Consider the following 13405-nt stretch of genomic DNA (forward strand, 5'->3'; position numbering starts at 1 on the left):
CCAAAAATTAAAATCCTGTCAATTACTAAGTTGGGGCACCATTGACTTCCATAGAATTTTTTTTTTTCACAGGTCAATGGGACTCTTCAACTCTTTGGTTACAAACATTGTTCAAAATATCTTCTTTTGTGTTCAGCAAAACAAAGGAAAGTTCAGATTTGGATCAATTTGAGGGTGAGTAAATGATGACAGAATTTTTAATTTTGGTTGAACTATCCCTTTAAGGCCTGTTCACACCAAGTATGATAACTATATAGTTCTAAAAATCATTCTAAATGTAAAAGATTAGCAGAGTTCACACCGCACGCAACTATAACGATAACAACACAGAGGAACTATATAATAGACTATTTCTTTCACATTTCCGGGTTTCTCAGAAGCGGAAGTCGTCATAGTTAGGTTAACTTTTATAGCGGTGAATGAAAGACTTCATTAAATATATTTTTTGTTTCCATTTGCACAAATAGCAAAAGAAAAACTCCACAATTGTGTTTTCACAATTTTCAAAAAAAAAAAGGGGAAAAAAAGAGAGCAATTGATAACCGAAAGCCATAGCCGCTGTATTAGAAACACCCTCACAGCAGCTCTAACTAGTTTTTTTTTTTTTTGTAATTTGATGCAAAGGTAATATTGGTCTAATACAATGTACTTTGTTGTAAATGTACATACATTTAAAAAAAAAATTTAATACAAAAAACTTTGCAGGATTTACGATATGATGACCGTTAAAACGCGTCATCACTTTCCCGCCGGAACGCGGTCCCTCAGGACTGAGCGGCAAAAGAGCCTGCATGACTGGATTTCAGCTGTGAAAACGCGAGTAAAACAAACGATTAAACTAAAGGTTGGACTCGATAATGTTCCAACTATTGCTTTCAAAACGATTGTTTTAACTGATGAACGATAAAAACATCGACAGCCAAACAGAATCCATTTTGCTTTAAAAGGCGCGAGCATTCAAAGCGACAGACGACAAAAGAGCAATATCGTGTGTTTGTGTGGAGGCTAATATAGGTGTTCTTTTTAATAGATCTTTTTAGTTGGTGTAAACGGCCTTAAATGGTCAAATTTTATTTGATGATGTATTTATATTTGCTTTTAAAAATTCCTTTAAGGCCTGTTCACACCATGATATAGTTCTAAAAATCGTTATAAATGTAAAAGATAGCAGAGTCCACACCGCAGCTATACGATAACGACAAAGAGGAACTATATAATAGACCCTTTTCACATTTTCAGGTTTCTCAGAAGCGGAAGTCATCATATATTTTATAGCCGCTGTATTAGAAACACCCTCACAGCAGCTCTATTTTTTTTTTTTTTGTAATTTGATGCAAATGTAATATAATACAATGTACAGTGTTATAAATGTACATACATAAAAAAAAATTAAATATAAAAAACTTTGCAGGATTTACGATATTGATGACCGTTAAAACGCGTCATCACTTTCCCGCCGGAACGCGCTCCCTCAGGATTGTGCGGCAAAAGAATGATATCGTGTGTTTGTGTGGAGGCCAATAAAGGTATTATAGTTGTCTTTTTAGTTGGTATAAACGGCCTTAAATGGTCAAATTTTATTTGATTATTTATTTATATTTGCTTTTAAAAATCTGAAAGGATTTTGATGTTGTATAGTACCTAAATAACGTACTGTATTATTCTTTTTTTTTTTTTTTTTAAATCAAATTTATATAAATGTTGTCTTGAACTAATTGCTTATCATCATCATAATCAATTTAAACATCCACAGATTTACATTTAAAAAAAAGTTTTTCTCTATATAAAAAAATTAAAGTGACCCAAAGTTGACTCCGGGCTGCTTTCAGCCGTCGTTCGTGCTCTCGGACACGCGCACAAATATGAAATAATTATTAAAAGCAGAACCAAAACCGCCTTCACGCACTCGATCAGAGTGTGAAGCGTTTAATATGAGGTTGTGGCAGTGAAAGTTGCGATTTTCCGCGCGGTATTCCAGAGTGTGTATGTCTGTATGAAGCGCTCCTGCAGTAGGTGGCTGTACGCGCACACTGATCCGGCGCGCGCCGCTCTCCGCCGAGCGAACACGAGCTTCCTCACCGTCCTGTCAATAAAACACTCCACGAGCAGCGCGAAACACATCTCAAACACATCTGAGTGTTTATTTAATCCACATTCTCACTCAGTTATTGATTCGGATTGTTGCCGGAGGGACACTTGGAGAGACTTTGTTCGCATCGCGCTACCGGACACCTGCGCGTCCGCTTCACCTTGTGGCAGAATGTTCCTCTGATCCACAGACTCTTTTTCACGCGGAGTGGATTTTTTTGGGGGCTCGATCGTGCCGTGGGTCCGTGTGTTTGCGCGCGTGTGTGTGTATGTGTGTGTGTGTGTGAGAGAGAGCGCGAGCGCGTGCGTGCGTGCGTGTGTTTCTGAAGATCAGACACGCTCCTCCTGATCGGGTGTTTTCTCATTGCGATCTGTTTCCATGTTTTTAGGTTTATGTGATATTTCTAAAAATGCATCATCACCATCATCATCACCATCATCATCATCAGAGAATGGCCGCGTTAGGGACGGATAAAGAACTGAGCGATTTACTGGATTTCAGCGCGGTAAGTGCGTTTCTCCATGCTGGAGGTCAATGATCACACTTTGTTTGGTTTTGTCACATTTCATTGTGTTTCTGTGCGCTTTAAGATGACTTTTGCGCACTGAGTGTGCCGCGTAAAATGCATTTGAAATCTGAAAGAAAGTTGCAAAAGCTTGTGTGGATTTGATAGATGTGATGTTGCATTAGTAATTCTGTTGTCTTATAGATGCGAAACAGCGATTTGAAAATGTTCCCCACATCAATGGTAGTATATCCCACTTTATTCAGTCTTTTCTTGTGTTTTTATTTCTCTCTTTAATATAGAGTCATATGAATGTTGTGTTGACCCTTTAAAAAAAAAACAAATCCTCAAGGAATTCTACTGGAATTTCTCCTGATTATATTCTGGATTCAGTCCTAATGGGATCAAATACAGTTCTGCTGAATGAAATTCTCAAGACAAAGAAAAAAAATCCAAGTTTGATCCCATTAGGATTGCTTCCAAATAATTCCATAAGCATTCCTGGATGGTTTTTTGACAAGGGACGTGAGATTAGAGTAGATTCAGTGGACTGATGATGCGTTCAGTGTCAAAAGTGAAAAACCAGCTAAATGTGCATCCTGTGAGAAATGCTTTTGGGAAGTTTTCACTCAGGAAATGTGTTTTTATGAAGCCACAGTTCCAAAAATACTCCATCTGCCGACACTATTGGCTAGTTTATGTGCTCAGGACATTCTGATCATGTGAAATTTGGCTTGGTTTCGCATTATTAATCAAATTAAGAGTAAGATGATGCATGCATTGTGATCAGATTGAATTATAATAATGCAGGGAATAGCATAAATGCTTTTTTTATATTCTTTGACTCAGGGCAAGTTTTTAATGTGTTGTCATGATTGTTTTGTAGATGTTTTCCCCTCCTGTCAGCAGCGGGAAGAACGGACCGACGTCTTTGGGAAGTGGACATTTCTCGGGCTCAAGTATGTCAAATGAAACCGAAGCATGTTTTTTTTGTGTGTGTGTGTGTGTGTGTAACGGCCCTCTGTCGCTGTCACAGAGTTATTATAAGCTTGGTTTAAAGTGTGTGTGTGTGTGTGTGTGTGTGTGTGGGGGGGGGAGATATTTGTGACCTGGCAAACTTCTTCAGGTGTGTGTTTGTGTCACAGTTCACGTGCAATTCTTGCGATGCGAGTTTGATTGTGGCAGATGCACAAACACACTCATGCATAATTCGTGCCGTACGGACGCCGCACCAGAGATTTGTGTTGTCAAAGTGTGCGTTTTATAAAACCTGACATTTTATTACGTTGCAGGTTGTAATGTCGTTTGCAAGAAATCTGGAGAGCTGATTTTAATTCCGCGTCTGATGAATGTTTCCTGCAGGGGGGAAAAAAAAAAAGAGCGAATAAATAAATAATTAGAAGCGACAAAAAATAAATGACCTTGACCCTGGAGGTGGATTCAGGAAGGAAACCAGCGCAACATATGGAATCCACTGCTCATTCCTGTGCACGCTTTTACTGCATGCATGCAAAAGAAAGAAAAAGAGAAAGAAAGTGCATGTATGTGGTGATCTGAATGCACAGATGGAGGGCTGAGAGAGCGTTTGTCAGTGCAGTCGGTGTCTTCATGTTTTCAATGGCTGCTATTGTTTTCTTCAGACTTGAGTGTTGTTTAGGGTTCGATAATTTGCATGCCGCCCCCTTCCCCCTTCCTTTGCCCCTCGGTTCCTGCGCTTTCGCCTGGATTGTGCCGCAGTTTTACGCTGTTGGAAAGTCGGGCAGGAGGATGGAGGGGGGTCTCCAAACTACAGCTAGTCTGTTGCCATGCAACTTGGCTTCCAATCGCTAGGAAATGTTTCATAAAGTGTGAATCGTTGAGAAAAAAAGAAGGCATATTAAATAAATAACACGCGCGGATCATGAGAACGTGTGGGCACGGCGCTAAATTTATGTATTATCTATCCGTTTCGAAGCTCGTGCCAGTCTCTGGCGCTTTTTGAGAGGATTCGGCTAGCGGCAGATAGGCCCGTGCGTTTGTTCTGGTAACAGCCGTAGCTTATTAAGCCACGTTGAAAAGTGGGGTTATTTTAATAACGCGCCGAAAAAAGTGCCGGGCGCAAAGCCGTGCTGCTATTTGCATCGCTCTGTTTTGGTTCTGCTTGTCAATCAGACGGCGGCGATTGCATTAAGCGCAGAGATGAAGAGAGAGAAGAAGATTTCTCCTCCCACAATCCAGCACCTCTCAGAGCGTCTTTGTCTTTCTCTTAGCGAGCAGAACCACGGCAGAAAAGGAGCCGAGGCGGCGAGGGGGAGAGATGCGGAGGAATATCAAACCCTTTAATTGTGCTTGAGATTAGGAATTAATGAGCGTTTTAGCTTGTAATAGCAATATTAGTGCTATCTAATGCTAATAATGAGCCTGCTTATAATAGGCTTCTGACTTGGTGAGGTTATTTTCTGCAAATTTTACTCTAAAAATGTTACTCTAGGAACTTTTTATCCGTTTAAAACATTGCTTTTCCCAGTGCTACACTTTTCAGTGCTCCGTATGACTATTATTTCAAGTGTCCTGAAGTCGTGCGATCTCATTTGTTCTCGTTTTAGACCTGCCACCTCAATAAATGTTCCAACAGGTTTGGCATCGGTGATTGTCAGTGTGTTTATGAATGGAGGAGATGATTTTCAGTGAATGATGACTTAAATTTGGGCCTGTTCTTCACTCACAGCATCATGTGACTTCTGAAGACTTGTGTGTGTGTGTGTGTGTGTGTGTGTGTGTGTGTGTGTGTGTGTGTGTGATAATTATTATAAATAATTGTTATTGAGTAAAATACATATAATTATATTTTTAATGCTCATATCTATAAAATGAACCTTAAAAATAAATAAATAAAATATATATAAATTATATGTGTGTGTGCTCATTACATGAATATGAGCATTAAAATATATAATTATATTTAATAATATATATTATATATATATATATATATATATATATATATATTATATATATATATATATATATGTTGATGTAATTATTTAAAAAAAATAATTACTATTAAAGTAATTATATACCTTTAACGCTCATATTCATACAATGATCCTAAAAATTATTCAATAAGTAAAGTAAATATATTTTATATATAAACAATTAAATGAAAATATATTTGTGTGTGTGCTCATTACATGAATATGAGCACTAATAATATATAATTATATTTATATATACAATATATAATGTATTTAATTATTATATAAATAATTATTATTAATTGTTATATAATCTACACTCTAAAAAATGCTGGGTTAAAAACAACCCAAGTTGGGTTGAAAATGGACAAACCCAGTGATTGAGTTGTTTTAACCCAGTGAATGGTTTATTTTAACCCAGTGATTGGGTTGTTTTAGTCCAGCGAATGGGTTAAATGTTTGCTCAACCTGTTGGGTAGTTTCATTTAACTCAACTATTGTTTAAAAATGACTGTATTTATTGCCTAAAATGAACCCAAAATATGTTGGAAATGAACATTTATTAATATGTTTAATTAATAATAATTAAACAATAAACATTTATTAAATTGCTTGTTAATAAATGTTCACCTTTTGATTATTATTGTTGCCTCTAGTAATTATGTGTCTGATTTTTAATTTTCAACATATTTTGGGTTCATTTTAAGCCAGACATATAGTCATTTTTAAACAATAGTTGGGTTAAATAAAACTACATTTAACCCAACTGCTGGGTTAAAACAACCCAATCACTGGGTTTGTCCATTTTCAACCCAACTTGGGTTGTTTTTATCCCAGCGTTTTTTACAGTGAATGTATGATTATATATTTTTAATGCTCATATTCATATAATGATCCTTATATATATATTTTTTTTTTGAATGAACGTGAAAATATGAGACACCCTCGACTTTTATCATTTTGGCCTCTTGAATTTATCATCGCTGTAGTGCTGAGAACGCTTCCTCTTTATTATTGGATGTCTAGAGTCATCAAGCAGAGCTGTTGGAGAAAAGATGTTACATCAAAATCTGTCTTAACTTTCACTGTCTCACAGATAGTTGAGTTCACCACAGCTCACAGAACAGTGTGTGAATGTTGTGTTCGAGTCCCTAGATGACCTTCCTCTTGTGCCGTACTGATGTCAATACATGCAGAGACTAAACATGCGAGGTCAAGCATCTCTACTTTATATAGAAACTCGGTCCCTCCTTGATCAAGAGGATCTCCAGTTCCTGCTCCTTTTGTTCATCTGCTCTGATTTTCTGGCCTCTGACTGCATTTAATACCATCTGTCCCAAATTCACTCTTGCTGAAAGTATAAAAGACAAAAATGGCATCGAAAGTGCTAAAAATGCCACAGATATTTAAAATGGGGAACTACCGGTCAAATGTTTTGGAATTTTTTTTTTATGATTTAGAAAGTAGTCTCTTCTGCTTACCGAGGCTGGGTGAAAAATACAGTAAAAATTGTGAAATATTATTACAATATACAATATCTGAATATATGTTAAATTGTAGTTTATTCCTGTGATCAAAGCTGAATTTTTAGCATCATTACTCCAGTCTTCAGTGTCACATGATGTTAATATTGGTGCTCAATTATTTATAATGGTTATTATTATTATTATCAGTGTTGCAAATAGATTTTGCTGCTTAAAACTGTGGAAACTGTGATACAATTTATTTTTTAAGATGCTTTTTGATGAATAGAAAGTTCAAAAGAACAGCATTTATTTGAAATATAATCTTTTGTAACTACGTAAATATCTTTAGTGTCTGTTTTGATCAATTTAATGTGTCCTTGATGAATAAAAGTATTTCTTTTCAGCGTTTTTCCTTACTCACCCCAATGTTTAAATGGCAATGCATCATAGTTTCCACAAAAATATGAACTGTTTTAAACATTGACAAGTTTCTTGAGCAGCAAATCATCATATCCGAATTGATTTCTGAAGGAAATTCAGCTGGATATAAATTACACTTTACTATATATTCACATAGAAAACAGTTGTTTTAAATAGTAATAATATTTCACTATTTTTACTGTATTTTTGACCCAATAAATGCAGCCCTGGTGAGCAGAAGAGACATTTTTCTATATTTTCAGCAGTATAATGTTATATTTCATTTGATGATAATATTTTTGATAGATTTCTTTGTATTCTGCAGACGCCACACTGACCCATAGCTTTTATTTGAAAGAGAAAGCCTCCATAAATTTAAAATTATAAAAATCAATTCCAGGCCGAATATTGCACTTAAAGACCCTTAATAAAAGTGAATTATTTGAGCATCATAATCATGACAGATCGTCCCCGATCAGCCTCTAAATGGCACAATAGCTCCTCTTGTTTTTAACTCGTTTGCGTCTCGTCCCCCCAAAAAAATCAGCCGGTCGAGCTGGTCGTGTCCTCCAAAGTTACGTCAGCAGAGTTTGTTTCCCACCATGCCTTTGGCTGGATTCTCTTTCTGTTGACATTGTTTTGTCCTGTAGCCCACTTCCTTTGTGATTAAATGTCTGCGTGTGTGTGTTTGTGAATATGTTTCTTCTTTTTATCTCTGCGCTGCTTTGATAAGGCTGGTCTGGGCTCTCACACACTGTTTGTTTGACCTGGAAATGGGACTCTTAAACCTATTTGTGCTTGAACTGTTGGGGAAGGGTGCAGACGCAACATTCGCTGCATGTTGATTAGTGCTTATGTCATGTAGGGAGCCTGTGGTGCGGCCGGGTCGTGAAATCAAAACTGACTCTTAATTCCTGTTCTTACTGTGAATGATCATCAGTACATTATTAGGAAGGAAAACTGTCTTTCATCACATGTAATAACTGGCTCCGCCTCCTTTCCATCTGATGTCATTAACCCTTGTAGTATTTTTCGCCCACATCCATTTTAGTTGGGCAATTTTTTTATGATCCAATCAAGTATAAAGTCAAATTCTGCCCTATATTCAATTTTTTGCATTGCATAAGTTTCATGCTGATTATAAATTCCATTTAAAAACTTTGTTCACTGCAATTATTTCTAAATAATAAATATTATATGCATTTAAATAATCAGTAGTTTTGTCTTTTTTAATTAAACATCCTTAAACCAGGTAGATTTACTACTTTTTTATCATTATTTATCATTATTTAATGTCCTTAAACAAGGTAGGTTTATTATTTATTATTTTATTATTATTTATTATTTAACATCCTTAATGTAGATTTACTATTCACTATTTTTTAGTCATTATTTATTATTATTTAAAGTCCTTAAACAAGGTGGATATACTATTTATTATTATTTATTATTATTATTTAACATCCTTAAACAAGGTAAATTTACTATTCATTATTTTTATGATTATTATTATTTATCATCTTTAAATAAGGTAATGTTTCATTTTTTATTATTTATTATATTTACTATTTTTATGGTAAATCTTGTCAGAGAATGTTTTTTGAATTAAGTTTATTTTTCTTATTCTTTTTGCAATTTTTTTCTTTTTTTAAGCATATATCTAATATACATAACATTTTCTAAATACCATCTTATACGATTTTTTTTGTGGCTGAAATACTTGTATCTTGTTTTAAGGATATTTACATGTATCCTCTAAAGGAAACATTTTTGTTGCTGTTTTTAAATTTTTTAAATTTTGTGTTTATTTTGCAAAGTATTTTGATGTTTTAGTTTCCCAGAACAACCCTGCTGAAGTCTGCACAAGTGAAAAACCCATCAACAGGAAAAAATAAGTACAATTAAAGGAGATAAAAACGGATGTTCATGCCAAGCGTCTGATAAACAGGTTGATTTTGAAGGCCGAGTGAGCAGCGCTCGTGTTGTTTTGGACAGAGACGCTGATGTCTGTAAGGAAGTGCAGGCGGAGCTACTTCCTGTTTTTGTGTGCTGGTCTCCTGAGTGGAACGGAGGCTGCTTTTCACCTTCAGTTAATGTTAGATTTGGTCGTTGTGGTTTATCTATTATGGAGTCTTGTTTAGTTCAGGTAGTCAAGTCCAGGTTGATCTAATCTGCTGCAGTTTGGTCCTGTGATGGGTAATATAGTCCGCTTTCCATCTGTCGGGTTTGGTTAAGGCGGTCCAGCGATCCAGTTCAATCCGTTCAGATCCATGTAATTGAATGTTATTGTTTTATTTGTATTGCACAAAGACGCTTTGCAGAGCCTGAACGGGAATGTCATTTCTGATCCTGTCCTGTCCGGAGTTGTAATGAATGACTTAAAAACATGGCCTGAGAAAGTGTACCGACTAAAGACGCTACTGTCCACGAGTGATTCAACACCCTCATGAAACAACAATGGGACCAAAGTGCATTGTGGGTAATGACGATTCATGGGAAACACCCATCAGTCTCTGCCTTTCACAATGACCTTTGGAAAATCGCCCTGCCCTTTTCAAACAGGTTCCTGAATGTTCCCATGATGACTGCGCTGTTGAAACGCACTGTTAACTCATCGAGAGTCACTCCCATGCTAAGTCACACGAAAGAAAAAAGACAGATTTGATTGCTTTTATGTCTCAAATGTTTCTCCTATACAGCAGTGAGAACAAATGGAGACTTCTTCTGAAATCTCAAGATGTTTGTCCTGAGAAAAAGACTCCAGTAATCTCACATGTGCCGTCTCTAGAGTTTCAGAAGAGATCTCAACCATGTCTCAAACTGTGCTCAGATTTGCAATCCAAAGTCAGAGATCTCAAAAACATTTTTCGTCAAATTATCTGAGCTGCTCCACTCATTCTTTTGATAGCTTTCTGACTCATTTGTGTTTGTTTTTATTCTCTTACTTAAGGAGAAATATCACAGACAAAGTTTAATAATTTGATTCTCAAATATTTCTCATTCAACTCTCACAAGTTATGAAAGAGCAACTTCTGAGCAATGAAGTGTTATTGAGTTAACATGTTTACTTAATGAACTTCATAATTTAAAGTTTTTAGGAGAAACCTCTGAGATGAGGTTAAATATGATGATTCTCAGTTGTGTCTCATTCAAATCTCATAAGTTATGAAAGAGCAACTTCTGAGCAAAAACAATTTATTGAATTAACTCTTTCCTTTAATAAAGCTTCATGATTGTCTGTGAAAAGTTTTAGGAGAAACCTCTGAGACGAAATTAAATACTTACAATGATTCTCAGTTACGTCTCATTTAAGTCTCATAAGTTATAAAAGAGCAACTTCTGAGCAATGAAGTGTTATTGAATTAACATGTTTACTTAATGAACTTCATAATTGTAAGTGAAACATTTTTAGGAGAAACCTCTGAGACGAAGTTAAATATGATGATTCTCAGTTATGTCTCATTCAAATCTCATAAGTTTTAAAAGAGCAACTTCTGAGCAAAAACAATTTAATGAATTAACCCTCTGGAGTCTGAAGCTGATTTGGGGCTTGGAGAAGTTTTGACATGCCCTGACATTTGTGCTTTTTTCAGTTGTTCATAAACATATAAATGACAAAAGTGTCGTTACACTGTATTCAGCACAAACTAGGCTACAATAATATGTGAGGAACATGTATGTACATGTTTGTGTTTTTGAAGGAATAACATTTATGCGTGGTTATTGAAAAAACAAAAAACTTAAGTCACTGAAATAAGGCCAAAAAAAGTATATTAAATCTGTGTTCACAAGACTTTTGGGTATTGGAGGTTGTAGACTAGAGTTTTTGCTTAAGAATTATGTAAAAATTATGCTGCCTACTCCTTCATATAAAACAATATATTGATTTAGTTTTTGTAAGACACTTTTTGTCAAGAAACAGTATGCGTGGAGGCGTAAATCTGCATGAATAATGGGCCATTTACACCTGAGAAGACAAAAGAACCACATAATAATGACCTGAAATGACTTGCATATTAATGAGGCCTTTCAGTCAGGTAGGCTGTGAAAAAAACCCTCTGTAATCATGTCTCAGATCATCATAAACAGCAATACTGTGAAATATTATTACAATTTAAAATAATGGTATTCTATTATATTCTTTAAAATATAATGTATTTCTGTGATGCAAAGTGTCTGAACAATTGTTACCTCTATGGCATTTCATATAGGCTTTTAGCTTAAAAGCTTGCACATTTGGAGAAATATTGATGGATTCTTATATATTTGTGTCAATTTTCTATACTGAGAAGTAATATTTATTGTCATCACTATGAGTGCTGGATACTGTGTTTTCAATTCATACTTGTAGCCGGAGGGCGCTCTGTACACCTTTAGTCCACAAATTATTCTAAAGAAGAAGAGGACATTTCAGGAATGGTCTTTTCAATTCATACTTGCAGCCGGAGGGCGCGCTCTCTGTACACCTTTAGGCCACAAACTCATATAAAGAAGAAAAGGAACTAGGAACTAACGGCATGTCTTCTAGAGATCGCTAACCATGGCTTTACCATCCAAATAAACACTTTTCAAGACAATAAATACACGATTGAGACAATGAATGCATGTATTGCCTCTGAATTTGCGTCTGAATAGCGCTGGCTCCGTGGGCGTGGCCGCATTAGCGGATAATGAGCTGAATCACGGATTTCTGACATGGCTCTCTTTTCATACAGATTACATAAACACAGAATGTTTGTTTTCGATTTGACTTGCACGATTTAAAACCTGACATTTCAATGTTTCTTTAGACATAAGTGTCATTTTTTTGTGATTAGTATTCATAAGTTACAGTTCATTTTCTGAGAACTATCAGATTGGACTTCGTTCAGAGGGAGAGGAGAAATCACGCATCATGTTAGTTTTCTTTATTTTACAAAAAGCACAACATTGTGTTTTTACTCTGAGTGTATACAAATACAAGAAAACATTCTATAGTTTCAATTGATATATTACTTATGTCTCTATGACAAGAAATGACAGAGTCTTTGTTTTGTTGCAATGTGAAAAAAAATCCTGCAAAACGCACCGACGCATTTTCAGACCTCAGGGAGTTAACTCTTTCCTTTACTGATTGTCTCAAATGCTTTTCCTAAAAATACCTGCCCTGACAAACTTAAATACTTATGATTCTCAGTTAAGTCTCATTTATGTCTCATAAGTTATGAAAGTGCAACTTCTGAGCAGCAATATTTTATTAACTCTTTCCCTTAATGAAGCTTCATGATTGTAAGTGGAAAGTTTTAGAAGAAACATCTGAGACAAAGTTAAATACTTACAGTGACTCTCAGTTACTTCTCATTTAAGTCTCATAAGTTATGAAAGAACCACTTCAGAGCAATGAAATGTCATTGAATTAACTCTTTCCCTTAATGAAACTTAATGATTGTCAGTGCATGTTTTTACGAGAAACATCTGAGACAAAGTTGGTACCTAAATGAGGTGTAACTGAGAACTCCATTACGTCTCTCTACGGCTCTGAAAGACCAGCCTCTGAGCAGTAACATTTCCCGGTGTGTTAACGAGCGGTCTTGTCCTTAACGAATCCCCGTGATTCTCCGTGCAGGGGTGGGAACAGCACACCTTGTTTTCTCGTCGCACCTGCTCATAGCAGTGAAGGTGAAGAGACTCAAAAAAGTGTAATTAGCCATCTGAAAATAAAGGCAGAAGAACAGCAGCACTGTGTGTAATTAACACGACAGGTGAGGTGCACGCTGAAACGGAGAACTTTTAATTAAAACGGCTGACTTGTTTGGATATTGTCAAGTGTGCCGCTGGAAGATGTGCCACTGTAATGGCTGCCATAATTGAGCAGTGACAGAGGCTAATGTTAGCATGTCTCACGTATGTGATGTCATCTGTGTCGCTAAGTTTCATGCTACTTTTATCGCCAAACGTTTATCTGGAATGCTGAAAGATTTTGTTTGTTTTA

At 35.9% G+C, this 13405-nt stretch overlaps 1 protein-coding gene across 6 annotated transcripts in view; it reads left to right on the forward strand.

The window, feature by feature from the left end:
• Positions 1-1919: 1919 nt before the first annotated feature.
• Positions 1920-13405, forward strand: part of LOC137012072 (transcription factor 4-like) — a 184629-nt gene continuing 173143 nt past the window's right edge. For 2 of the 6 annotated variants that reach the window (XM_067375080.1, XM_067375081.1), the window contains exons 1-3: positions 2470-2594; positions 2799-2837; positions 3481-3553. In XM_067375080.1, coding sequence (XP_067231181.1) covers positions 2499-2594; positions 2799-2837; positions 3481-3553 — 208 coding nt within the window. In that variant the 5' untranslated portion in view covers positions 2470-2498. The other 4 variants (XM_067375079.1, XM_067375078.1, XM_067375077.1 and 1 more) reach the window with 4 other exon arrangements.

This window comes from Chanodichthys erythropterus, chromosome 22 (assembly GCF_024489055.1).
Source record: "Chanodichthys erythropterus isolate Z2021 chromosome 22, ASM2448905v1, whole genome shotgun sequence".
NCBI lineage: Eukaryota > Metazoa > Chordata > Actinopteri > Cypriniformes > Xenocyprididae > Chanodichthys > Chanodichthys erythropterus.